This window comes from Podarcis melisellensis, assembly GCF_964234715.1.
Source record: "Podarcis melisellensis genome assembly, chromosome: 7".
NCBI classification, from domain to species: domain Eukaryota; kingdom Metazoa; phylum Chordata; class Lepidosauria; order Squamata; family Lacertidae; genus Podarcis; species Podarcis melisellensis.
In genome coordinates this window covers 22633411-22661182 of record NC_138539.1, presented here as the reverse complement: position 1 = coordinate 22661182, position 27772 = coordinate 22633411, and the positions used below count along the sequence as shown (strand labels likewise).

At 44.0% G+C, this 27772-nt stretch overlaps 1 protein-coding gene across 2 annotated transcripts in view; it reads left to right on the top strand.

Moving 5' to 3' along the window:
• Positions 1 to 27772, top strand: part of GRHL2 (grainyhead like transcription factor 2) — a 70053-nt gene that overhangs the window by 33167 nt on the left and 9114 nt on the right. For both annotated transcript variants that reach the window (XM_081918831.1, XM_081918830.1), the window contains exons 9-14: positions 8161 to 8319; positions 19043 to 19130; positions 19665 to 19801; positions 22449 to 22480; positions 23209 to 23300; positions 25406 to 25491. In XM_081918831.1, coding sequence (XP_081774957.1) covers positions 8161 to 8319; positions 19043 to 19130; positions 19665 to 19801; positions 22449 to 22480; positions 23209 to 23300; positions 25406 to 25491 — 594 coding nt within the window. The remainder of the gene's footprint in view (positions 1 to 8160; positions 8320 to 19042; positions 19131 to 19664; positions 19802 to 22448; positions 22481 to 23208; positions 23301 to 25405; positions 25492 to 27772) is intronic.

Below are 27772 nucleotides of genomic sequence, written 5' to 3'. Positions count from 1 at the left end.
TTTTAAGCTCAGGTCTGGCCAAATATACTTTGCTGCCTGAGGCAAAGGATAACATGGAGCATAGGAGCATGCACACACATACACACTTCCACATACAGGGAATGACCATTTTATGTGTGTTCAAAGCTTGTGCACACCTGTGCTTTTTGCAAACCCAGAAGAGGGAGCAGGGCAGAGGCGAAGAATTGAATTTCAACACCAGTGTCCTCTGCCATATGTCAAGGCAATAGACTAACTTAGAGGGGGTCAGGACGGGCAATGTGGCACATAGAGTTCTGCCCTCCAACCTCTCACTGTTTTTTCCTGCCCCCCAACAGCTGCCACCTGATGCAGCTGCCTCATTCGGCCTAACAGTGTGATCAACCCTGCTAAAGCATTTCCTGAACCTGTAGTTTTGCAAGGGTAAGAAGCCTCTAATATGAGTAGAGATCCCTACCATACCTGCAGAACCTCATAATTTGCAACCTTTGGTTTGTGCGGCTATGCACATGTGTGTATTTAATTTTTTCTTGTTAACATGTACAAAAACGTATAATTTCCGTTAACATTTAGTACTTTAAAAATTAGAAAAGAAGAAACGGTATATAAACACCACTACCAAAACTAGTGTAGAATTTGGCTGAGAGCCAGGGTTCTTTAAATGGCACATAAAGCAGGGTGTTTTAAATAAAACGCTGTGGTTGCAATGCATCTAGCAACTGCAGTGTATACGAATGGCCGAACAGGTGTGCACCTACCATTTGCAGCAAACCGAGTTTTTATGTAGCTGCTGGGGTGTGGTGCAGGGTAAAGGAAGCTTCTTAAAGGGAAAGGTAAACATTTGCTGGAGACATTGGTATTGAGCTAGAACAAAGGCGTTGACTTTGCATGAATTTATAAGGTAACGGATGTCAAAAGAAACTATAAAAGCTGCACTTACTCTGCACAAAGGAGTTTTGTTTATTTAAAGCTCTACTGTGCCCAGTGTTTAGGGCTCGGGACTGGCAGCAAGATTCTAAGAACCAGAAACAAAAACAAATGATTAAGATATAATGGGTTGATAGTTTTGTTTAAAATTTAAAGTGTTAGCAGTGGATCTCTTAATTTATTTTATGGCATGAAGATAGAACTCCCTAGAGTCGAATATACAGTTCTTTGCCCAAACAAACAAAAGGATGCTTGTTTTTAACATAAAAAAGTTGCTAGGAACATGGAAAGCTGCCTTCTGCCGCATCAGACTATTTGTCCATCTATCTTTGAATTATATTTTCTGCCTGACAGTGGTTCTCCAAGTTACAGGGTTGAAGCCTTTTGCACCACCTGCTAGCTGATCATCATCATAATTTTATTTCAAGAAAGAAGTTGTAAAAAACAAACACAAAGAATTCCCTGATAAGAACAGTTAAATAAATATCACGACCTGCCAAATCCTCCTTTTCCACCCCCTCATCCTGAAAAACAACTCCAGTAGGATAGCTTACTACAGATGAAATATACAGCATCAACACATTTCTATAAACCTAGTTTGAGGAGGCAGCTACTTCAATTTCACAGCAATTCTGCCCAGCATCCATCTTAGTCTGTTTTAGTCCTTGTCCGGAACCTGAGAAATGCCCAGTCATTGATTCAAAATCAAGACAAATCCAGCTAATCATTTCAACTGGTAATGTCAGGAAAATGCAACCTGTGTCTGTGTGAAATGGAATGCCCTCTTAGAGGCAATGGCTGGCTTGAACTCTGAACAGAGTCATTCTTTTTAGGCGAAAATATATTTAAAGCATCTTCTGAGTGCCTGACCGTGCAGTCCTGTGAAATTGTACTTTTGGAGCTGATTAGATGACCTGTAACAATAAATAATTGTTATACAGGTGATACAGCTTCTCCTTTAAAACAACAACAACGTTGGAACAGGTGATGGGCTATCCAGTTCCTTGCTGTTTTAAGCATGAAGACGGTCCCAGGTTCATGAAGTGTGATGAAGGTCCCAGATGAAATAGGAGCATCTTGCCTGTAGTGGCAACCTGCTGGCAGGGGCACTGTTGCTACTTGCAGGAGGAGGGTGGTTCAGCAAATTATTATTATTATTATTATTAATTTATGCCCCGCCCATATGGGCAGCTCCCAACAGAATTAAAAGCACAATAAAACATCTAATATTAAAAACATCCCTAAACAGGGCTGCCTTCAAATGTCCTCTAAAAGTCAGATAGTTGTTTATTTCCTTGACATCTATTAGGAAGGCGTTCCACAGGGCAGGTGCCACTACCAAGAAGGCCCTCTGCGTGGTTCCCTACTACCTCACTTCTCGCAGGGAGGGAACTGCCAGAAGGCCCTCAGAGCTAGACCTCAGAAGCGGGTCAAGTGCTCCTACCGGCACACTCACACAGCCCCCCTCCGTGATTCCCATGTCCTCCCAATAAGTGGCCCCAGCTGGGAGACTATTGCTTTGGCTTGGGAGACACAAGCTCCTGCAGACAGCGATGTGCCACTGGAAGCCAGAGAATAAAATACTGTGCTAGATGGATAAATGGTCACCTTTGGTAAACAGCAGATTCCTATGTTTCCAAACCGTAGGTATTAGAAACCTAGTCTCAAATTTATCTCAGGAATTTACTACACCAGACCATTTAGGCCTTCTGTATTTTCTTCTTCATTATTTAAGCAGCTGATTGTTGATTTAAGAAAACAAGCAAAAAGGTCGTGTTTAAGGTGGTTTTTATTATCATTATAACTGAAGGTTTATAAAAAAAAAATTAAGACTGATGTAGGAGACACGCTGGCTAGAAAAATCCTGAAAGCAGGGAAAAACCACTTTTAGTTCGGAGTTTTATATTTATTGTTAAACGTGGCATGCTGTCAGAAATGTAGTCCTCTGAACAGCATCTGTGACTGTAATAAATCAAACACTAAACAGTATGAGAGCCAGTGTGGTGTAGTGGTTAAGAGCAGTGGAGTCGTAATCTGGTGAGCCCCACTCACCTCACAGAGTGTTTGTTGTGGGCGAGGAAGGGAAAAGGAGATTGTTAGCCACTTTGAGACTCCTTAGGGTAGTGATAAAGTGGGATATCAAATCCAAACTCCTCCTCCTCCTCTTCTTCTTCTTCTATGTGTGTTATAATATTTCTGTCCATATTTCTGATGTTACCAACTTCGTAGGTTTCAGCTTGTAACAAGTGAACGTGGGAACACTGAGATTTTCTGAATGAGAAAGCAAAGCAAGTCTGTCAAAACCATTTCCTAGCTATCTTTTTTTACTTCTGACAGTGACTTCCACATCAGTTTTGGTATGTGAGTTGTTCCTCGCTAAGCTAACATCTGGAAACAAAACATCTGGAAGGCACTATGAAGCCTGCTGTACAGCCAGCGACTTCACTGTATATATTGTGCAAAATCAAATGTTAATTCTCATTTTACACATGTATCTTTCTCCCACATGGAGACTTGTAGTGGTTGCCTGGATAATGTAGTAAACTAAACACTTGCGCTGCGCTATACACCCATGAAACATCCTTTTGTCTCAAATTCACCAAAGAGTCTCTTCCTGCCCCCGCAGCCTCTATTTAGTTCTCTCCCCTCAGCCTTTTATTGTTTTGAACAATCAAGACCTTTTTTCAATTTTAGCAAAACCTTTTATCAGTTTTGAATCTTCTAAGGGTGATGATCAGAGTAGAACCACTGAGATGAATAAACATAACTTAAGTTTGGTACATTCATTTGAATGGGTATGCTGCGAGTAATATCACCCTAAATCTCCATTAATATTACCCTGATTCATGTCACATACAGCTTCTGTGGAGAGCAGATAAAAACCAGTATATTAAAGTGTCTCAAATACAAAAAAATACAATTATTAAATAACGTGTGACTACTCTAGCCTCTACCTGTTCTTTCTGTCAGCACGTTATGCACGGCACAGATTGGGGAAGTGCCACATTTCAACTGATAAGGTGTTGCTGCTGATAATATGAATTTTCAGGGCCCTTTTTATATTTAAGAATTGCAAATGAGGATGGGAGATTGCCTGAGGAAACCTAAGGCCTATTGCTATTTTCCTGCCATTTAAATCTTAAGAAATTTATACAGTTTAGATTCTAAATAGAGCTGACTGTATTTTCACACACAAGAGATAAGTATATGTGGATTTCTCTCCCACTCCGCCCTGTGATCATATATCTGCAGTGCCCCGAGCCAAAATCCAACCTATCTCTTCTCCCATCTGTACACGTTGTCTCTGTTTTCTCAGTGTTTCCCCCCCTTTTCAAATGCCAGCAAACTTGCTGCCTACCTTTATCTCTCTAATTAGTGCCAAGCCCTGAGGCAATGGAGCTTGGGTATTGACGTTTGAGAGTCGAAATTACCCGCATACATCTTTCGACTATCTCTCTTCTGCAGATTAGATACCAACATTTGTCATCATGCTGCCTTGTAGTATCTGCTTTCGAAGGAAAAGAGACGGAAGCTGTGCAGTGTAACCTTAAGGCTTGCAACTTGCAGCAGGTTTGCCTTTAGGGGGAAGTCCTCTGGGAGTCCCCTTCTTCTGCCACTGCATGGGATGGAGAACCTGTGGTCCCTCAAATGAGGCTTCTCCACGTAGAAGCCCTCAGCTATTCGTCTTTGAGCCTGAGCATGTATGACTACTTCAGGCCAGAGTTTTGGACCCAGCAGTTGAAGTTTGGGGTAGAGCAGGATGGCCCTTGGTTCAGTCTCTGATATCTCTAGGTAGGGATGAAACCCTGTAGAGCAGCTACAATGCTAACTGGACAAAATTAAGTAGATGGACCAATGGTCAGACTGTACAGTACAACTTCCTAGGTTCCTAATGCCTATGTTCTATTATAATCTATACTTGACCCAACCCAGTGATGACAGCCATAGCAAAAGTATTGCAGCTGGGTGTCCATTTCTGTACCAATATGCACTCAGTGCCCCATATTGTTTTCTTTCCTCATATAGTAGGAAGGAGTCCATGCATTTCCCTGCAGAGGAAAATTCTTGTGAGAACATGTCTGCATTCTCTACTATGGCATCTGGATAGACTGCTTCTCTCCTCTCTGCCCATTGTGGGCCATTTCCAACGACCACAATGTTGTTATTCCACGGATCATAAGTGTTCCCTAGAACATGCACAATTTGCTGTGGAATAGAGGGGGAAAGAATTTTATCAAAGGCACGTAATTATTCACTAGCTGTATTTTGCAATCAGAGGTACATCTTTCTCTGTTGACTAGTGTGATGTTTGGTTGTTGTAATCTCTGCCACCTTCCCTCCAGCCTTCCTTATTCCACAGCATCTGTCACTGTGGCATCAAAGTGCCCTTCTACCTAGAGCAGATTTCTGAAGCATGAGAATAAATGATGCTCTGAGACATCCCTGAAAGGCTCCTGAGAATCTAGATAATTGAGCATCAGTCATCTTTCAGAAGGAAAGGTGATAGAGCATTGATGTCATCTTGGCCATGAAGCTAAATTAAAACTAAAAGCACACTCAAAGCATATTTTATAGCTTCAGTGTCACATTCTTGTGAATGGCCTTTTCGAGTTAAAAGCCCCCTCCCTCCCCACTGTTTCTAAAGGAGGCTAGTAGGGCAGTGTAGTGAAGCATAAAACCTTGCAAAAGTCACTGGTCTTCCTTAATTCTAGCCCAGTTCCTATAATGCAAAACAACACAGCATTAATACTGATACAACAGCTTTTGCCCCCACCCCTCTGTGTGTAGGGGCTTGCCATAAGTTTAAAATTATTGATTGTTAAAGAGACTTGATCTATTAAGGTGTCAGGAGGATGATATTCCATCTTCTAAAATGATGGCCTTTTGTAGTCATCAATTACCATCACTCAGCTATCTCCGCTTCTCCATCAATATAATTTTGCTGCAGCTGAATTTATTTGTCTAACTGGTTTGTATCCTGTTTTTCCAAGCTCAGGGCAGCTATCTGAAAGTTTCTTGCTTGAATTTTCCTTTTGTTAGTGTTCCTATATTTGAGATTCAGGCATTTTGACCCAATGCACAGTATCCTTGCATAAGTAGCATGTATTCTTTGGTAGTCAGAGATGGTTGGAATTATAATAAGCTGTTCTCATAATGTGTAGGGCACAGATGGGGAGACCCTCCAGATGTTGTTAGATTCCATGTCCCGTCAACCCCAGCTAGCATGGCCAGGGATGTTGAGGTTATAGAGCAACATCTGGAGAGCCATAAGTTCTCCATCCCTGGTTGAACAGACATCGTGTTTAAACCTCTGGCTTTGCCATGTAGAAATGTAGCCTGCTGTAGAAAGGTAAACGTCTTAGTCCTTGCTCTGCTCAGCCTTGCATTCTAGCCACCTGAAAGTTTCCCTCTGAATGGAATGTGGTCCTTGGACTGGGGAAAGAAAAATCCCCACCTCCGTATAGCCCCATTCAGGTATTCTGCATGCATGCAATCCTATGTGTGGAGAGGAGGGCAGCAGGAATGTGCTGGCCCAGCATCCCTTGGGGCACTGGCCACGCCCACTGGATGACCTCACAGTGTTCCAGGCACTTGAAGGCTGCTCCTTCATTTTCCCTATGCAGACAACCAGGGGGCATGCTCAGTGCAATGCAGGATGTGGGGAGGGGACAGTCTTGCTGCCCCACTTCTTCAAAAGTGCATCATCCGTGCAGAAATCCCTGCACGAGGCTTACGTTAAGACAGGAAATGCAGTCCATTTTGCACGTCCCACTGAAGTGGATTTCTCCCAGACCACTTCCCTCACATCAGTTAAAGTTCAACTGCATTGTTTGCAAGCACAGCATTGTGATACCATCAGGTACAGAAATGCCGCTGTGCTATTAGCTGGGTCGAGCAAACAAGCTGAGACGGCTGCACCATAAAAAACCGGACAGTAATATCGACTTCTGTAATCAGATGAATGCTGTTAAATTCTCCCCGTAAGGCACATTAGCTATATCTCCCTGAGATCCGTCTTCTTTTTTCTTTAGTCTTCCTTTCCCCACATCTTTTCCAATCTTTTCTACATCTTTCATTTTCTGAACTAATGTCATTGCATAGGGAAAAAATATAAGTGGGTTTTCTTATGTCTTTGCATAATTCTGTGTTTTGCTAGTATTCTTAGCCATCTGCAGTGCCGCCATAAGGCCCACTGGAAAGTAGGAAGCCACCCTACACTGAATCTGACCATTGAGCCTTCTATCTCAGTATTGTAGACTGGCAGTTCCAGGGCTATTCAGACACTTACTTTTGGATGGCCCCGCAAAGCCTCCGCAGGGCACGGGGATGAAGGCTCCCTGTGCCCTGCGGAGGCTTCATGCGGCTAAGCCAGAAGCCAGGACAGCCAGTGGGATCTCAGCGCACGATCCCACTCACTGTCCTGGCTTTTTGTTTAGCCTGGGCTGGGGAGGCTGCATGCGGCTAAACAAGAAGCCAGGACAGCCAGCGGGATCCCTGCGATCCCGCTGGCTGTCCTGGCTACTTGCTTGGCTGCACACAGCCTCTCCCGGGCAAGGGGAGCCTTCATCCCCTGCCCGTGAGAGGCTGTGCGCGGCTGAGGCACTCCCTTTAAAGAGCACGTGGAATGTATTGGGGGCAGCCCTTCTCCCTCCTCAGGGAAAAGCCGCACACACGCTCCACGCGGCTCTTTAAAGAAAGCGCTCAGCAGAAATTCCCGCCTGCATTCGCTCCATAAGACGCACACACATTTCCCCTTACATTTTAGGAGGGGAAAAGTGCGTCTTATAGAGCAAAAAATATGGTAGCCAAAATGCTATGGGGCTTAGAGTTTGGGCCTTTTAAAAAGTTGCACCTTTTAATAACTGTACAGAAAAAGACTGCATATGGTGACTGTTCCCATAGTGCTGAGTGATCAGGAAATGGTTGTGGAGAAAGGTGGGGATTTCACATATTGATTAGAATGAGTCAGCCAATTCTTATAGTAATATTCCTTTATTGATTCTAATGTATCACATGTGTGAACAGGTGAGTTGAGCTGAATAGCTGAGTTGGCTTCATCAAATCACTTCACTGTTGGAAAAACCCTTAAAACAATAATTCCAAACCTCTATTGAACAGGGATCAATTTCTCAAATGGTGCTGCAAGTGGAAGTTTAAATATTAAATAGAGGCAGGACTTCATTGAATTCTCTTCATGGATAACAACCACTTCTGTACCAGTTTAACTTTAAACTTTCTTCTTCTCTAAATCAGATTTTCATCACGGTGAACTGCCTGAGCACAGACTTCTCTTCTCAGAAAGGAGTCAAGGGACTTCCACTGATGATTCAGATTGACACGTACAGCTACAATAATCGCAGCAATAAACCTATCCATCGTGCCTTCTGCCAGATCAAGGTTTTCTGTGACAAGGTAAGATGATACGTTACTCAGTGCTGAAAAGAGGAGAGGGGTGAGCAGGACTTTTTTTGTTCGCTTATCAATTATTTTAGTCATCAAAGACCTCATTTGTTCATTTATTTGTATATTTGTTTCATTGCATTCATTTTCCTTTACTTTTGTTGCTGTTTCCTTCTACTTTTTAGTTTGGCCGCTATTTTAACTTCCTAGAATGTCTTGGGAAGCTGCTTTATTCCTGGCTTCCTTTGGCGTCCATGATTATAAAAATATAACAATATCATTGCAAAACTGGGGGGTGGGGGGTGGGAAATAGATGAAGAAAGCCATAAAATCTAAAACAGGCTCAGGCCTGGGAGTAGGCCTCTCTGTGTTTTCCTCTGGACATGACCTCTTTGGCTCTGGTCTGGTCTGGTAGTGGTGTTTAATACCCAAGTCCTCTAACCTCAATATAAGGATATTAGTGGGAACAGGCAAAAAAAAAAGTGTGCTGTGCAAACAGCCAGATCTTCCTTCTTTCCTTATCAGCCATGATTAGCAACCTTTAAAAATATATATCGAAGCAATGAATTTTAAGTGCTATATTATCATTTGTAAAGGTCAGATATTTGTAGTAATCTGAAGATACAGTTGCCTGCTTAAAATCTCAGTAAATTTCAAAGGCTTGAGTAGGGGCTCCCCCCCCCCCAGTTTGCCATTTTTTGAAAAGTAATGAGGGGAAGGCGGGGAAGAAAGAGCTTAAGAGCATGGGCCCCATCATGAGTGACCTACAGACGACAAGGAGCTGAGCCCTTTGAATTATACATATTCATCGCTTTGACTATCTATCCGTTTAATTGATACTTCACATTTCATGGTTGGGGAGAAGGAAATGAGTGTTGACAGATCTAATCAAAGCCATCTTAAAAGTAGGAGAAAAGAGCACAGGAGTAGTTAAAATGTTACCCTTATCAAACCTGGAGCCTGGATAGCTCACTGAGTCTTAAAATAGGATATATGCGGTCAACCATGCAAACACTGGCCTGCGGCAGCAAGTGGCTAAGGATTGCTTCTACCTGTAACATTCTGCAACCTCTTGTTATTGGTTTATTTTTATCCATAGTCTAGTGATCGGGAGCTGATAACTTTTCTGGGCAGTATTGCCTTAAAGAACATGGCAATAAAATATAGTTTATAACTGGAATAGGGAACCTGTGGCCTCGCAGATGTTGTTGACTCCAACTCCCATCAATCCCAGCCAGCATGGCTAACGGACAAAGATGATAGGAAAATTAACTATGAACCCCACAATTTGGGATCCTCTCCAAACCTGTGCCAAAGTTTTGAAGGGTTTTTTGGTGTTGATTTGCAGCAAAAACTCTGTGTTTTGCAGTGCCCCACTAACAGAGCAATTGCTACTCAAACCTAGGGCCATAGTTATTAGCTCAAACTGGACGTTGTCCAGTTCACTCCAAACCAGTACCAAAGTCTGGCAAGAGTTTTTGCAGAATTTTGCAGCAAAAACACCACGATTTGAAGCACCGCACCAACTGAGCAACTGATGATGGATTTGTAGTCCAACAACATCTGGCAGTCCCAGTGAAGTGGTCCCTGAGAACAAACAGTCATGAACAACAATTAAAACTCAACTCTTATCTGCAATGGGGCTGTGTAAATCAGGGCCAATGGTGAAACGGAGTATCATCAGATATTTACTACTGTTTACCACCATATCTGGCTTAGTCATGCTGGCCACATGACCTGGAAACTGTACGCCGGCTTGCTCGGCCAATAAAGTGAGATGAGCGCCGCAACCCCAGAGTCGGCCATGACTGGACCTAATGGTCAGGGGTCCCTTTACCTTTTCTGTACCACCATATCTAGAATAACAGGTGGGAACTCAGATTCTCAGGCCTCTTCTCCAGGTCTTTTCCTTACCTGGATGGAGTGTGTGTGTGTGTGTGTGTATAAGTAAAAATCTGGATTGTGTGTGTCTGCAGTACAGCCTACTGCACAAAGGTAAAAGGTCACATCCCTTGCTCCACCCACTTTGCCTCTGGCCACACCCACCATTGACATACAAGCACTGGAAGGTTGCCCATGATAAAGATCAGATTGGAAGTTGTGTAAGTCACAGAAGTGATGTGATGCTCTTTGTCCAAAAGGGCTTTCGGTTCAAAAAGTGTCCCATTGAAGTCTCCGGTTACCTGCTGCTGTCACAACCTCCACTAACTTCCCACCTGTTCCTCTGAGCCAAGCATCACTAGAAGGGCCATGCAAATTTGTGGAGGAGACAGCTACTAGCCATACTTTTAAATACTAGCTGCTGGAAACCACAGGAGGGGAGAGTGCTCTGGTCACTGTGAGGACTAAATGGGCCATTGGTCTGATCCAGCAGTCTATTCTTGCATTCTTATGTTCATTAAGCTGAGAGGCCAGGACAGCAAACAGCTGTGAATTTACACAGAAAGCATCCTTAGAATGTCCTACGTTTCCTTCCCCCATAATGTGCAGTTATAGTCTCACTCACATTCGCAGCCTCAGGCTGAGAGTTTTCAGGCCAAATTCTTAAGTGCACAAGACAGCGGGTATTCCAGGAGACTAGATGCTCTTAAAACATGACTCAGGACTTGTGGCAGAGAGACGGGGAAATTTCTCCTCTTCCTCTGGACAGTGTTTACTCCGAAGAATCAAGTGTGCTGTGTGGGAGTCCTTCTCAAGTCCTCTGGCTCCCGGATGCTTAGCTGTCCCTTTCAGCTGCTGCCCCAACTGCTCCCTTTTCTTGGGAAGGTAGATCTGACACTTCCCCCGTCCCACGTGCTCTGGTACATCCAGGTTAGACTGTTGCAGCATGCAGACTTTGAGGAGCGTTTGTAAACTGCAACTGGCTGCAGAATGCTGTTGCCTTGGCAGAATTGGTCCATATTCGGAGCATGTTAATCTGATGCTTTTCCAACTGCATTGACACACAGTTCAGAGGAATTGTTGTGACCCTAGGAGTCAGCGTAGTGGATAGTGGAGCCTCTGGCAGGTCAGGGGCCCAATTTTGAACGTACCTGTTTTACCTCCATAAGTCTGTTTATGCCATCTAGTGGCATTGTATGAGAATGCTCTTTGTTTTGATAAACAAAGACCAACTTTTAAAGATTTCTTTCTTTCTTTAGATCATTTCGGTATACTTCTTAACCATTCTGAGCGCAGGGTGTTATCTCTGAGCAGTTCACAACATCTCTTTAGACACATAAATGTTGCAAAATATCAAAATAAAACATCACAAATGAAATGCAAGGTACGGTAGACACCCGTATTTGAAGCAGCATGTTTAGCAAGGAAGCAAAATATTTTCTTAGAAGGGGAGGAGAAATGACAAGCAGGATTCAAATGCCAAAAATACACACACACAAATCACAGATTAAAACCTCATTCGCAGTTAAATCAAAACAGCCGAGGAGATAGAAGCTGCGCCCATATGTCCTGCTACTAACACATCTGCCAAACCCATCCTTAGCACTTTCCCGCATGCTCTCAGCTGTTCCTACCAGCCATACCCAAAACAAAGCCGATTCCCAGGCAGTCATTTGTCACAAAGTGTACATCTGGTCTAAAAACAAAATCCATGCCAACTTTATTTCTATGTAAGATTCTGTCCCCGTCCTTCACCATAAGGGTCCCAGAATACAAATTACAACCAGTTCTTTCACTCACCTCCATTGAGGGCAATAAAGGGCTGCATAAGCTGCAATGTGAATAAGGGACATTTTATTTTAATTATTACCCTCACAATCCTGTCTTTCTCCCAAGCATCTCAAGGAGAGAGGGAGAGAGAATGAATGGTGGATCCAATATATTTGTTTGCTTGCCTATTTTGTTGAAAGCATTTCAACAAAACATTGGTTATTGGTTGTTGTTTTTGTTTTATTATGTCTTTTGTGTTGCCATTTTGTATATTTATGTTGTGGACCGCCCTGTGATCTTTGGATGAGGGGCGGCATACGAGTTTAATAAATAAAATTCATATCTTGCTCTTGCAGCAAGTCTTCAGAGCAGCTCGCAGTGCGCACACAGAGAGAAATTAAAATTACCAAATAAATAAATAAATAAATAAATATTGAAGCATTATAAAATAATTCAGAAATATATCAGCCTGCCAGAAAAGCTGCTGTAGGGAGAAACCAGAAAATCCTAATGAAAAAGAAAGGTCTTTTTCTATAGAATTCCATACTCTGGGAGCCATGCCTGCAAAGGCCCTCCTTTCTGGCTACAGGTGTTTGTTCGGAACAACTGAAATGAAGTCTGGTGTGATTAAGTAAGTGGGAGATTTGATGAAAGAGAGAAATCTTTGTACGTGTGGGTCCCTAGCCACAGAGAACTTAGAACCAGCCAGGTTGCCAATGGTGGGCAAAGATGCAACCACACCTGTACCTGCTGCTTCCCTTGCCCCATCCCAGTCCTCCTGAGTGGCATCGCTGCTGCAGCCAAGACAGCAGTGTGACAACAATCCCTTGCCTCAACACCTGTTCCCCATCATGATATGTAGCAGCAGGCCTGCTATAACGTTTTGTGCTAGCCCATGCTTCCAAGTGGTCTTCAAGCATGTTGCAGTAGCCAAGCCCAGAGCCTGTAGGAGCATGCATCATAATATACATTGTGATCATAAGCTCTCTTTTTAAAAGGGCAGTCATATGCGCACAATCTATTTGCAAAACAATTGCCTCCCTGTGTTTGACTCTGCCGCATTAGGCAGGTGCAGTTCTGAGATTTGCTTCCTCTCCGTGTTATTCCTGCTGCCCTCGATGCCCTCGCACTTTCTGGAGAACAGTTATTTCTTATTATCTTAAGATGATAGGCTGTTCTGTAATGCTTTAAATAGCGTTAAGTAGGTTGTCAAGGAAACATCAGCCACAACACTGAGTCAGTTTAACATAAATCTATTGCAAGGGAGTAGGGTAGAATTAATAGTGGGGGTGGTGTGGTCTTTTTGTCACTTATTATGGTCTTTTAAAAAAACATCTGATCTATTCTACTCATAAAAACTATTGTGATCCTTCATCTCTATTTATCTGCAGTATCTTAACTACTGTGCCTTCTGTCCTTCTGTCATGTGGACAGATTAAAAAAGAGGATTTTTAGCACTCAGGGATGCCCTTTATCAGAATGAGCACACCTGCAAATTTACTCATGGGTAGGAAAAATGTTTTCAGCAGGTTTCACCCTCCTGTAACTTAAGACCCGTGAACCTCTGAAGGTTCTGACTAGGGCTGAGCGATATCTGGTTTTCAACATCCCGATATCATCAGCTAATCATTGCGATATACTGATATATCACAGTGTCTGAAATAAGGATGGAGCTATATAGATGCACTGGCCGGCTTCACGGTTTCCCCCACTTTGTGATTTTTGCATCACCCCCTCCCTGCCCAATATATTGCTAGGTCAAAAAATATGAAACCAATATCATGAAATGGACTTGAAACCAGTTTTGGACAATATATCGTCCAGCCCTAACACACGTCATGATTCACAATATATTGCCATGTCAAAAACTATGAAACTAATATCACAATATGGACTTCAAACCAGTTTTGGACAATATATTGATAAACCGCCCAGCCCTAGTTCTGACTGCCAGCTAAGAAGAAACAAAGAGTCCTTTTGGATCTGGCCAAAGGCCCATCTAGTCCCTTGTCCTATTCTCACAGTGGCCACCCATATTCCTATGGGAACCAAGACCTGAGCACAACAGCACTTGCCTCTCCTGTGGTTCCGGCAACTGGAATTCAGAAGCATACTGCCTCCAGGAACAGTACCAGTAGTGCTTTGCCACAGTACCAGGTGGAGCTAAAATATTTCACTTCTGACTATGAAGCACATATTGAAGGTGGTTCTAAAAGAGGACTGGACAAATTGATGGAGGAGGAGGCCATTGATGGCTACAAGCCATGATGGTGATGCTGGAGACCACAGGAAGGGAGAAGGCTTGTGTGCTTGGATGTGGCTTGAGGGTTCCCCACAGGTGTGTCTGTCTGGTTGGGCACTGTGGGGACAGGATACTGGACTAGATGGGCCATTGGTCTGATCCAGCAGGCTCTTCTTTTGTTCTTAAGATGCATCTGTATCTAATTTTGCAAATCATCTGGGAGACTCTCTCCAAAGGCTATTGCAAGATTTGGCTCCATGTGAATTTTGAAGGATGGATGAGTTCCGGTTCTCACACTGTTTCAGGAAGCGCAAATGTGCTGAATTTGGCTTTCAATGCAAACTGAATTGATTTTATCCTCCTTCCTTACAACTCTAAAATCCTGCGATTCTATGGGCTCCCGACTACAAACAGATTTGATTTTGACACAGTTGATGTAAATAATAGCCTCCAAGCATAGCCCCAGGTGCATTACAGTGTCAAGTAATAGGGAAAAATGAAAGAAGGAAAGCTGCTGGGAGCAGCATGTGCACTTATGAGATTCCTGCAAAAATTACTTCCAACATTAGCGTGCTCGGGACTTGGAATGATTAAGATAATACGCAGATGACTAACGGAGCATGACAAATATTAGCATTCAAAGGTTCAGCCATTCAAAACTCAGCAGGGAAGAGCTTCTGTTATGCAGAATTTGTGCTGTGGCCACCCGGACGCCACCTGCATTAGCATCTTAAATCCATAAGATCTTCACATGGTTCCCACCGGCTTACGCCCCACTTTCTGTACCTGCTAAGTGAGAATAAAATGCTACAGAAAGGGTAGCTTGTTTATTCACAGATTTGGCACCAACTTAAATAGTAACGGAAAGTGCAAGGCAGCGGGATGCAGACCGGAATTACATGGCTGCGTAATAGAGGCTTTGGTGTCAAGCTGGGAGATCATCGCTACAGGGCGATGGGTGACAAAATCCTTCATATCATTGCTGTCTATGGTAATGAACAAAGGGATTATTTAACACTGAATGCCTTAATGTTGGGGACTTAGAACTGCCCAGCCCTGCCTCAAAGCAAAGAGTGGGATTAAATGGCTTGGGGGGGGTCCCTTCCAACTATGGGCAAATGCACTTTTATACATTTGCTTCATTTTGGCAGGTTTTTATGGGCGAGAGACCCTGTAGCTCAATAACAGGGCATCAGCTTTGCATGTGAAAGGTTGCAAGTTCCCCAGCATCTCTGGTTAGAGCTGGGAGAGGCCCCAGTCTGGAATTTTGAGACTTGCTGACAATCAGCATATTGAGCTAGATGGATCACTGGCTCAATAGCATCTTACTTTTAAGCTGAAACCAAGACCATCAGAACAATTGGGTGCTATTCCTTTCATTTCACTGAATTTCCAATATGCCCTGGTCTGAACAGCTGTACTTCAGGTTTCTATGTCAGAAAACTGGAGGGAGCAGGAGAGAGAATTGCATGTGAAGCTGATCTCATTTTACTCCTTGTAAATTCTCCATCCCATCAAGTGTCTGGCTCCCTGGACGTTAATTGCAATCAGGAACTTCAGAGTCTTGACATCCACACAGTGGCAAATGAGCCAGGTTCAGAAAATATATATTTTTATATTAAAAAACCCCCCATGCTTAAAGTAGATTGCACCCTGGAATCATTTGGCGAGAATGAAGTGATTGGGTGAATAGTTTCTAAAATCACTCTTCTTCATCCAGCAAGGCTTGAAGTTGCAGCTTTGAAGGGGTTTGATATCGTTCCAATGCTTCCTAGCATTGTGGGACATTGGTGGTGCTGGGGGTCTAAACCACTGAGCCTCTTTGGCTTGCCGATCAGAAGGTCGGCGGTTCGAATCCCCACGACATAGTGTGCTCTCGTTGCTCTGTCCCAGCTCCTGCCAACCTAGCAGTTCAGAAGCATACCAAAAAGTGCAAGTAGATAAATAGGTACTGCTGCGGTGAGAAGGTAAACGGCATTTCTGTGCACTCTGGTTTCCATCACAGTGTTCCCTTGCACCAGAAGCGGTTCAGTCATGTTGGCCGCATGACCTGGAAAGCTGTAGGTGGACAAACGCCTGCTTCCTTGGCCTGAAAGCGAGATGAGTGCCACAACCCCATAGTCGCCTTTGACTGGACTTAACCGTCCAGGGTTTACCTAGCACACACCTGAAACCCTCCTCCCATCTCCTGCCATAGTCTAGACCTATGGAGATTTCTGCCTAAGTTAATCCTTAATTATATTTCAGACTAGAGGTGACAGGTAGGAACACAGAGATACCAGCCTAGGCTGTGTTGGCCCTCTGTTGACTGTAAACTGTTTTCTCAGGAAACATATTTTCCCCAGTTGCTATTTGCCCCCTAAGGTGCTGTTTACTGCACACAGATCATTGAGGTCATATAGCAGCCTGACAGTAGGAAACTGGTATGAGACCCCGATCCAACTAAGAATATATTACAGACTGGGGACCTCGGAGTGCTTTTCTTCAAAATAAAAGAGGCCACGTTCAGCACGCTCCCCACCCTTAAATAGACATGTTGTTTGGCCATTATCTTCAACAGGGTTGGCTGAACCCAAAGTCATACTAGGAGGGAGGAGATATTAATTGCTTTGGGTTAAATAATGGACTTTAGGTTAAGTGTTAAATTAAGTAATAAGTAAGTTATAGCTAAGGGACGCGGGTGGCACTGTCGTCTAAACCACTGAGCCTCTTGGGCTTGCTGATCAGAAGGTTGGTGGTTCGAATCCCCACGACAGGGTGATCTCCTGTTGCTCTGTCCCAGCTCCTGCCAACCTAGCAGTTCGAAAGCACGTCAAAGTGCAAGTAGATAAATAGGTACTGCTCTGCGGGAAGGTAAACAACGTTTCCATGCGCTGCTCTGGTTTCAGTGTTCTGTTGCGCCAGAAGTGGCTTAGTCATGCTGGCCACATGACCCGAAAAAACTGTCTGCAGACAAACGCCGCTCCCTCGGCCTGTAAAGCAAGATGAGCACCACAACCCCAGAGTCGTCTGTGACTGGACTTAACTGTCAGGGGTCCTTTACCTTTACCGTTTAAAGTTACAGCTATTTTTGTCTAATTTACATTTATTCACTTTTGTTGTTTTCCATTTTGTTGATGTTTGGCTTTGCCCCTTTCCTCCCTTATCCCTTCCTTTTATCCTGTCCTATCAGCTCATATTATTCTTTTCCCTGGATTTTCTCTCTTTCTATACCTGTCTGCCAATGGTCTTCGATTCAGCTGATGTCAGGACTTCAGAAACCCCTTTCAATGTGCTGTCTCTTTGAACTGGCATCACTGAGCAGCTGATTTGTAGTGCCTGCAAATCCCCTTTCAGCCACACCACGCCATGCCACCCTACCCCACTTCCCACTGGTGTAGGTAGGGCAGTTAGTTGTGACTAGGCCAAAATTGTATCTGGGCCAAATGGGGAGGCCTGGTAGGCCTGGTTAGATCTCTGGGCCAAAGGTTCCCCACCCATGTCTTAGAAGTATTAGCCCCAACAAGTAACTTTCTGAGCATTTTGATGTATGGAACAGGTCAGATTTCTGTTTCTTCACTGAATTGTAGTTTAATTGCCAGCTAAATGCTCAGCTCCTTATCGTACACATAGCAGCATGGAATGCTTTCATTATGTATTTACATTATTGTAGAGCAGCGGCTGCAGAATGGCTCAGCAGGTCAACAGAGAGAGTGTTTAAATCCCACGGGACACATCTGCATTTTTTAATGTTTTTTTGTGAGCTTGGATGTACTTGTTTGCAGGCTCCCTTAATTGTCCTCATTATAGCTCTGACTATTTTTGTTGCTGGTATTAATACATTTGTCCTGTGCCTCTTGGGGGAAGGGGATTAAGGGCTGGATGCAGACAACCCCAGCGGGTGCCTCAGGACAGCGGGCATAATCTGATAGCGCACTAGCATTGTCTCTCTGCAAAGTTATGCGCCCTGTTTCATTTATTTCCCTTATATACTTGCTTCACTGTGTGTTGGCTGCAAAATAAGGTGGCTATGAACCATGGTGCTTGTGAGTTGGTGTTTAGTTCTGCCATGCTCTGTATGGTTTTCTAAATAGAAAATTGATCCACTTGTTCGGGTAAATCAGAAGGGCCTGGAGGAGATGTAGCCAAAAGCATTGCTAAACTGGACTGGATTAAGCATTTTTAAACTCTTTTCTCATGGGGGAAAGAAAGGATGTAGGAGGAAGGAGCAACGAAACAAGGTTCAGAGCAGCAGCAGAGGAGGAATGTCAGTTTCTTCTTACCCCATATTATACTCTCAGCTTCCTTACCACGGAATGTGATTTTTTTAAGAAGTAGGAGCTTTAATGGGCTTTAATTGCAGAAACCCAAATTTAATCCCTCCCACTGTGTGTGTGTGTGTGTGTGTGTGTGTGTGTGTGTGTGTGTGTGTGTGTGTGTAATCCAGGACTCTGGAATTCTGCTACCCTTGATAGATGTGAATGGCCTCCATGTTCTGGATTGTTAAACCATTTTTCAAAACCCAACTTTTTCGAACTGCCTTTTGCTAACGACCTTTTCTAGAGAGCTGTGTTATATAATCCACCTCCATTTAGTTGTCCTCTTAGTCATAAGTGTTTTAACTGGCCTTTTTCAGATGTGCTAATGCTGTGGCCTTATTCATTTTGATTATTTTAGATCGCGCCGCGTGTGGTGCCTTTCTGACATTGTGAGCTGCCTTGAGTGGGCTAGACCCCCTGAAGTGGCATAGCAATAATGGGATGAATGAATTGGGCTGGCTATAACAGCAGTGAGCCAGTTATCCCTGTTGGAGGGAAACGCTGTGCACAGTAGACTCATCAATATCTGTGTTTCTCATGACAGGGAGCTGAGAGGAAAATCCGGGATGAAGAAAGGAAGCAAAATAGGAAGAAAGCAAAAGGCCAGCTGTCGCAACCTCCGTGTAGTAATGGTAAGGGAGATACGCCCTTCCTTCAGCCTTGGCCAGACTGGTTCCTTCCAGGTGTTTGGGGCTACAACTTCCATGGCTACTGCGAGTTGTAGTCCAAAGCATCAGGACTGTAGTCTGGTTTGCATTGCGCTCAGTTGTACTTCCCAGCTTGCCCCGCTCATAATAATAATAATAATAAATTTTATTTATACCCCGCCCTCCCCAGCCGAAGCTGGGCTCAGGGCGGCTAACAACAATCAAAATAATCCAACATTCTCAAAACCTTTCATTATAAAAATTAATTAAAATCAAATTGATGGCAACCATTAAGCAAAATTCTGTGCAGATTGCCAGAGGAGGGGGTCAGGCTGCGTCCTGACCAAAGGCCTGGTGGAACAGCTCTGTCTTACAGGCCCTGCGGAAAGATGTCAGGTCCCGCAGGGCCCTAGTCTCTCGTGACAGAGCGTTCCACCAGATTGGAGCCGCAGCCGAGAAAGCCCTGGCTCTAGTTGAGGCCCTGGCTCATGAACTTTTCCGCCCATCTCTCATGAACAGCTGAAGGGAAACTGAGCACCGTCCCACTCCAGAAGAAGAGCGACATCACCTACTTCAAAACCATGGCTGACCTGGACTCGCAGCCGGTTCTCTTCATACCAGACGTTCATTTTGGGAACCTGCAAAGAACTGGGCAGGTAAGGAATGAGGGAAGGCGCAACGGCCCGATTCTTTACAGAACTGCATAAAATCCTAGCGGGCTTTTTGGTCCATGCTCCTGGAGGAGGATATATTTTCCCATCTGCAACACTGAGATGCTGTGGAGCAGGGACGGGGATCCTGTGGTCCTCCAGACATTGTTAGACTGCAGCTCCCATATCTGAACATTGACCATACTGACTGGCACTGGTGAGACCTACAATCCAACAACATCTGGAGGGCTATAGGTTCTCCACCTTTGCTATCGGAAGTTCAGAACCGAATGCACACGATCCAGCCAATGTAGCCCCCTTTTTGTATTTTGTTGATTTCAGTTTGAGTTAGGAAGCCGCCTGAGAGTAGGCCTCCATTGTCCACTATTATTTACTCTGACTGGCAGGGCCTTTCCTTGGGTACCATCGCCTGCTGCCTGATCCTACTAAGGATGCCAAAGATTGAATCAGAGACCTTCTTTGTACAGATCAGGGGTCAGCAAACTTTTTCAGCAGGTGGCCAGTCCACTGTCCCTCAGACTTTGTGGGGGGCTGGACTATATTTTGAAGAAGAAAAACGAACGAATTCCTATATCGCACACATAACCCAAAGATGCATTTTAAATAAAAACACACATTCTACTCATGTAAAAACACCAGGCAGACCCCACAAATAGCCCAGAGATGCAATTTAAATAAAAGGACACATTCTACTCATGTAAAAACACGCTGATTCCTGGACCATCCGCGCGCCAGATTGAGAATGCGATTGGGCCAGATCCGGTCCCCAGGCCTTAGTTTGTCTACCCATGGTACAGATAATCTGTTCTGTCATTGCTCAGCGCAGTTGAAACGAATGGTTCTTAATAGCCTGTTAACAGTGAATAAGATCTATTTATTTTGATTTGTACAAGATTTTTTTAAAAAAAAAAATCATAAAATTTTAAGCATCGTAAGTTTACACGATCGAAAGCCTCTTATGTTCTCCCTTCTTTGTGCAAATCAGGGGTGGGAAACCTGACTGGTTGGATTGTAATCTCCCCCACCCCCTATGGACCAAGTATGGCAGATGGGCAGAGCCAATGTATCTAGGAAGAGAGAATAATTAAAATAATGCTGAATACATAAACTGTATTCAACGAACTCAGTGTGATGTCTATCCTAGGGAAAACAGAATTTACTTCCATAGTTTTCCCCCCTCTGTTTAATCGCACTCTGTTAATATCTCTCAGAGTCTAAATAATATTAAGGGAGACAACATGATGAACAGAGCTATCAGATCTGCCTAGAATGCTCAGCATAACAAAACTTAAATTGACAGGGGTGGGAGTTTACCATTAATTTCTTTTAATCAGCCATCATTTAGAAGGTATTAGCACCCTAGACACTGTGCTAATAGCTGTCAGCTAAAAATTTTTTTTTCCTGCACAGAAAGAGACTAAATGCAATAGAAGATGTCAGCACAGTTTCAGCCAAAATCATGCTTTAACCTAAGAAAGATTGCATATAGCTTTCCAATGAAACGATTTATGACTGCATGATACACCATACATATATCTCTGTGCAGTGGGAAAATATATTTGCATTGCAACCTTTTCAGCCAGAATTATGTTTTAACATAAGAAACACTGTATATAACTTTATATACAGATTTATAACTGCATGATAAAATACCATGTATAAGCTTCTATCCGACTTTCTTGGGGTGTATGGCATACCTTATTGGAAGAGCTTAGGGACAGGGGAGAAATCCTTTGCATTTTAATATGGACCTCCCATATTGGCACTTCCCAGAACGATACGTGAACCAAAGCCCAGTTATCTGTTGAACTTGCCACTTTCCTGAATTTTGCAGGGCAGCTCTGTGGCCAAAAACATTATGTATTAGGGGAAAGTGTATATAAAGATGTGTACATAGGTGCAAACAATGTACAAAAAAGCAGGGTGCTATAGCAAACAGTTTGCCAGAATGTAAATTAGGCACAAATGTGTGTGAATTTTCACAATTTATTTATTTTTTAATCACAATTGGATGGAGAAATAGGATGAACTGAAGTCTGGAAAAATAACTGGGAGTAACAGAAATGGGCACATTTAATCTCTGGCATCTTGAAACGGTTCTTGTCTCAAGTTCCAGAGGACCACTGCTAGTCAATGTAGACCAGGAGTAGAGAACCAGAGGCCCAAATGCAGCCCTCTGGGCCTCTCCATTTGATCCCAAATTCTTCCCTAGGCCCACACATAGCTTGAATGCTTAGGCCTGGTTGGAATGTGCCCTTGGACTGTAATAGTGACTCTTGCTGGTGTGGAGGGAAGATGGAGAAATATGCATGATCTATGGCTGGAATGTAATTTTTGCACAAACGTGAGAGTCACATCCATTTGCTCCATCCACTTACGCATCTTGCCCTGCCACACCACTGGTACAAGGCTTCTGGGAAGTTGCCCATGAGGGAATGTGGACTTTGGGCAAAAAAAAACAGTTTCTTATCCTTGACGCAGGCAATACCAAACTGGATGGAGCAATAGTCTAACTCTGTACTAACCATCTGATTGGCATGTATGCAACCGCTCTGTCTCTCCATTAGCACTTCTGTGTCGCAACACCTGGTGAAATTACAATAATGAATCTGTTCTTTGTCTGCTCTTACAGGCTTACTATAACACAGATGATGAGCGAGAAGGGTAAGTCATTTTTTTTGTCTTGTAAATTTTGCAGGCAGGATTTCAACCCCCTTGACAAAATAAGAGTAGTAATAATCAAGTACTGAAGTTCCGATGCAGTTTAAATTCCAGTGTTTTAATGTTTGTCATGGCAGAGGCAGATTTCTTTACTTTTGTTCCTGTTCCTGTTGTCTTGCGCTAGATGCAAACTGTTGTCCTTTTAATCATACACATAGTTGTGTGTCTTCATATAACAATAATCTTGGTATTTATTTCAAGGCTGTGTGTGCTTGGAAAAAAAGCATTAATTTTTTATTTTATTTTTTGCAAAATGTAACCCAAATTCTGTAGTTCAGAAAGCTGAACTTTGTGATCTGTTTACACTGTATGAAAATTAAGACATATTGTGTATATTATTCTATTTGTTACTTTATTTTTTGTGATCCATAATTGCTAGAAACAAGTTGTGTGTGCTTAGATTCTTAGGGTACTGTTTTCTGTTTGTAGAATACATGCAGCTTCTTATATAGCTGTAGTGGTAAATCAATATAATACACAGTCATGAAATTAAACTGTAACCTTGCTTTTTAGATTAGGCCTGTCAAAAGTACTAAGACAAAAGTCTTGGCCAGTGCAACCACAATGTAGCACAGCCTCCCAGCTACAATTAGGAGAACAAGTTATGGGTAACAATTCCACCCCCAGTACTATAAATCTGGTACATCTTTCTCATTTTTCTCCCCCTACAGTAGCATCTTGGCTAAAAGGATATTCCGGCCAGTAGAAGAAGACTTCAGCTCACCACCGCTGAAGCAAATAAAAGAAGAAGGAACGAAAAGAGGTACCAGTTTATTCTCAGTTTTCCCTAGTTCAGAATTCATTTGAAAGTCATTGGGCAGAGGGAAGGAAAAAATCAGAATGGAAATATGGTTCTGAATTATGCCGAAGTCGCAGCAACGTCTATACTGCCTTGGTCATGTGCACACAATGGAAGATAGCAGGATCCCCAAAGACATTCTGTATGAGGCGCTGGCTTCAGGCACCAGGCCTGTTGGCGGACCAACTCTGAGTTACAAAGATGTCGGCAAATGGGATATGAAGGCTGACAACATTAACCTCACTGTGTGGAAATCCCTTGCAGACAGCCACAGTGCCTGGAGATAGACAGTCAGGTTGTGCATACACAGTGCTGACCAGAGGAGAAATGACTGCTGGGAGGAACGCAGAAACGCCCTGGTGCATCTGCAGCATCACAGCAACCAGATGCCTTCATCTGCCCCAGCTGCAACAAAACATTGTCTCTCCCATATCAGGGTCTACAGCCACAGCAGGCATGACTTCACCCGCAAAGGCACACTCCTTCATTGTCTCCCGAGACAGACAGGCGCCAGCATGATCAACAACAAAGGCCAGGATAAAGAGGCACATATGGCAAAAACTGCACAATGACGGGTGCAAATGTATGGAGAGGCAGCTTAGGGGCTGCCACAGAAAATGCCATCTTCTGCGCTGCCATACCCTGGAATTCTGAGGGTGATGGAGCTACCAATCAGGCTCCCCTTTGACAATCTTAACACCGGAGACATTTGACCCCCTTCTGAAGTCCAGCATCATATAAGGCAGTTGACTGGTCATGCATTTTACCTCTGGACCAGCTACACCAGCAGGCACATGCTTGCATCTAAAACTACATGTTGCACATGTGCTATGTGCTGGCGCTGCTCTTTGAGCACCACAAAGGAAGTAGTGAAGGGGGTGTCCACCTCTACAAGAAAGACATGTGTCTTCCATCACATGAGAGGAGGGTGAGGGGTCTAGAAATGAAGTCCTACGAGGAACAGTTGAAAGAGCTAGATAAGATTATGGAGAGACTTGATAGCTGTCTTTGAGTATCTGTAAAGGACCCCTAACCATTAGGTCCAGTCGCGGACGACTCTGGGGTTGCGGCGCTCATCTTGCTTTATTGGCCGAGGGAGCCGGCATACAGCTTCCGGGTCATGTGGCCAGCATGACTAAGCCGCTTCTGGCGAACCAGAGCAGCGCACGGAAATGCTGTTTACCTTCATGCCGGTACCTATTTATCTACTTGCACTTTGATGTGCTTTCGAACTGCTAGGTTGGCAGGAGCTGAGACTGAGCAACGGGAGCTCACCCTGTCGCGGGGATTCAAACTGCCGACCTTCTGATCGGCAAGCCCTAGGCTCTGTGGTTTAGACCACAGCGCCACCTGCGTCCTTTGGGTATCTGAGGGGCTGTTAAATAAAAGGCTGAGCAGACGACTTCTGTGTTTCCTAGAGGACAGGCAGGATTAGAATTAATGTGTGGAAACAGCAAGGACTAAACGTTACAGAAACCTCCTAATGGTTTGCACTGTTCAACTGTGGAGCGGACTGCCTTGGAGGAAGGTGGCATGTCCTTCAAAGGAAGAGCTAAACAGACAGCTGTCAGGGATGCTGCGCTTGCAAGATTCCTCCATTAAGCGAGAGACTGAAAGACTTCCTTCCAACTCCCAAATTCTGGTTCTGCCAACAGCTGAACCCACCGTTTGAATTCCAGGAAATTCCAACTTTTGATGAGAATTGCTGTTTTGCTTGTGGGGTTGCTTAGCGTGACAGGGAAATTAGTTCCACTTACTGTTCAGTATATTCCGCATAATCTCTGCCTATCACCCAACTGAAATGGAAAATGGGTGTGACTGTTTACAACTGCTTCCTGTGGGGGGTGGCGCGGTTTGTGGAAAGAACACATCATTTTCCTCTGGATATTTTGAAATCGGCACATGCTCCTCCTGCTCTGTGACATGGGATAGTTTTATTTTTAACACGAGTCTCTGGCCTTTTTCACTTGTCATTTGTTGGAGAGGAATAGTTTTCTGTCCAAGAGGGAGTAGTTTGCTTGTGGGAATGTTCTGTGTCTATTCCAAAAATTTGCTTCTCATCCTTTCAGTGCTGCTTTACGTGAGGAAAGAGGCTGACGAAGTGTTTGATGCTTTGATGTTAAAATCGCCCACTGTAAAGGGACTAATGGAAGCGGTAAGTATCTGTCATCTCAATTTCATTTATCGTGGGCAGTTGAAAAAAGCAACAACAGCATGCAGTCTGCTTTAACTTCCTCATAGAAAGGAAAACAAATTTGCATTTTATATTTGTGCAAAACTGTGCTGAGGTTGTTGACAAGCAAACTGACATCGTTGTGAGAAAAGGGTATTTGCGTGTGAAGAGGGAGAGCTTGGATGTTAACAAGGACTCCTTGGGATGGGGAACTTGTGGCATGCTGGATATTTCTATTATTATTATTATTATTATTATTATTATTATTATTAAAATTTGTATGCCACCCTAAACTCAAAGGTCTCAGGGCGGTTCGCAACATAAAAGCACAATATGAATGCATAAAATACATAATAAAAATAAGAACAACCCAACAATTCTTCCTCCCCAACACATTTTTAAAAGGCAACACATTTAAAAGGACTACGACGCCTATCATCCCTGAACACTGGCCACACTGGGGCTGATGGGAGTTGGAATCCAGCAGCACCTGGAGGCTCTTAGTTTCCCTGTCCTTGATGTGCAGGGTCACATCGCAGCTCTCTGCAAAATCCTCATTGCAAAGGTTTAGGCTTCCCAGAGTCAAGGAGAGGAAGGAAGGCACTTTGGGAGGTGGCATCTGTTCTGAATGCCAGGACTCACAAGTGGGGAGAGCACTGTTGCCCTCAGGTCTGCTTTCAGGCTCCTCATAGGTACCTGTTTGGATGCTGCACAGTCCTTCTGATCTGGCAGGCTCTTCCTGTGTTCTCCTGCAAAACCTTCTTTTCATTTCAGGGCCCAGCACTGAAAGGAAAAAAGTCAAAGGTGGGCGGCTACCACCTTCTTTCCTCCAAATGCCCCTAGCCTCCAATGTAGAGTTGCCACATCAGGAGTGGGGGTCCAGAGGGGGCATTCCCAGCCTGGAAACCATTCATTTACACGGGCTAGTAAAGAGCTGCACTTGGGACTCCATTGTGCAGTGCAGGTCATGGGAATGTTTGTCTTGCCAGTTGAGCAGGACCCAGGCCACATTGCATTGCGGTTGCTTTTGTTTTCAGCAAAGGTAAATGATCTCATTTTGGAAAAAAGGAGGTTTGTAGAAGAAAATTTGAAAAGAATACTGCATCCAGAATTCATCACGAATTTGGACTCTGGATCCTGTGGTATACATTAGCACCCTAGGGCATGCAAGTCCTTCTTTTGAAAAAGCTTGTAGTGTAGGGTAAAAAGGTAAAGGGACCCCTGACCGTTAGGTCTAGTCATGGACGACTCTGGGGTTGTGGCACTCATCTTGCTTTATTGGCCGAGGGAGCCGACATACAGCTTCCGGGTCATGTGGCCAGCATAACCAAGCCGCTCCTGGTGAACCAGAGCAGTGCACGGAAATGCTGCTTACCTTCCCGCCAGAGCAGTACCTATTTATCTACTTGCACTTTGATCTGCTTTCGAACTGCTAGGTTGGCAGGAGCAGGGACCGAGCAACGGGAGCTCACCCCGTCGCGGGGATTCAAACTGCTGACCTTCTGATTGGCAAGTCCTAGGCTCTGTGGTTTAACCCAGAGCGGTAGTGATCAAGATATTGCACCCATGCCACCTTAGTCCACAGACGCACCTAGAATATTGTACTGGAGCTAAAGCAGCATAGAGAGATTGAGCTGTAAAGTACAAGGTCCTGGTTTAAATCTCACCTGTGCTGTGAACTCATGAGGTGGCCCTGGCAAGCCTCTTATCTCTTGTTGTTATGGCCTAATTTGTTGTTATGGCCTAATTTGTATTGAAATTGTCCTTTGTTTTTTCCGGTGTTATGTTTCGCTGACTTATCTCTTGGCCTCTGGGAAAACAACACGGACCCACCTTACCGTGCTGTTTCGTTATTGTAAAACACCAGAGTGCCTAAGCTGTCACCTCCCTGCCCACGCAGGGCCACTGAGGCACCAGGGCTTGTCATCCCATGAGACAGAGCCAACAGAGAGATTAAATCACAAGGAGGCGAATGTAGATCTACCAAGGGAAGCTCCAGGGACTCTCGAACAAAAGCACTCCGAAGTTTCCAAAGGCCAAAAGTACCACGTGGATGTTGTCCTCATGATGCATTGCGCCTTTGCAAGATTCCGTGGATGTGGTTGCTTGCAATGCATTTGTAGAAAATGGGTGCAATTTGTGAGCATGCATGTTCCTAGCACCTTAAATTCTGACATTGAGGTTTCTTTTCATCTCCATAATTATTCACAAGGCAGCATATGCTAGAGGAGATAGCAGACTAGTTCTAAGAGCAGGCAGCCCA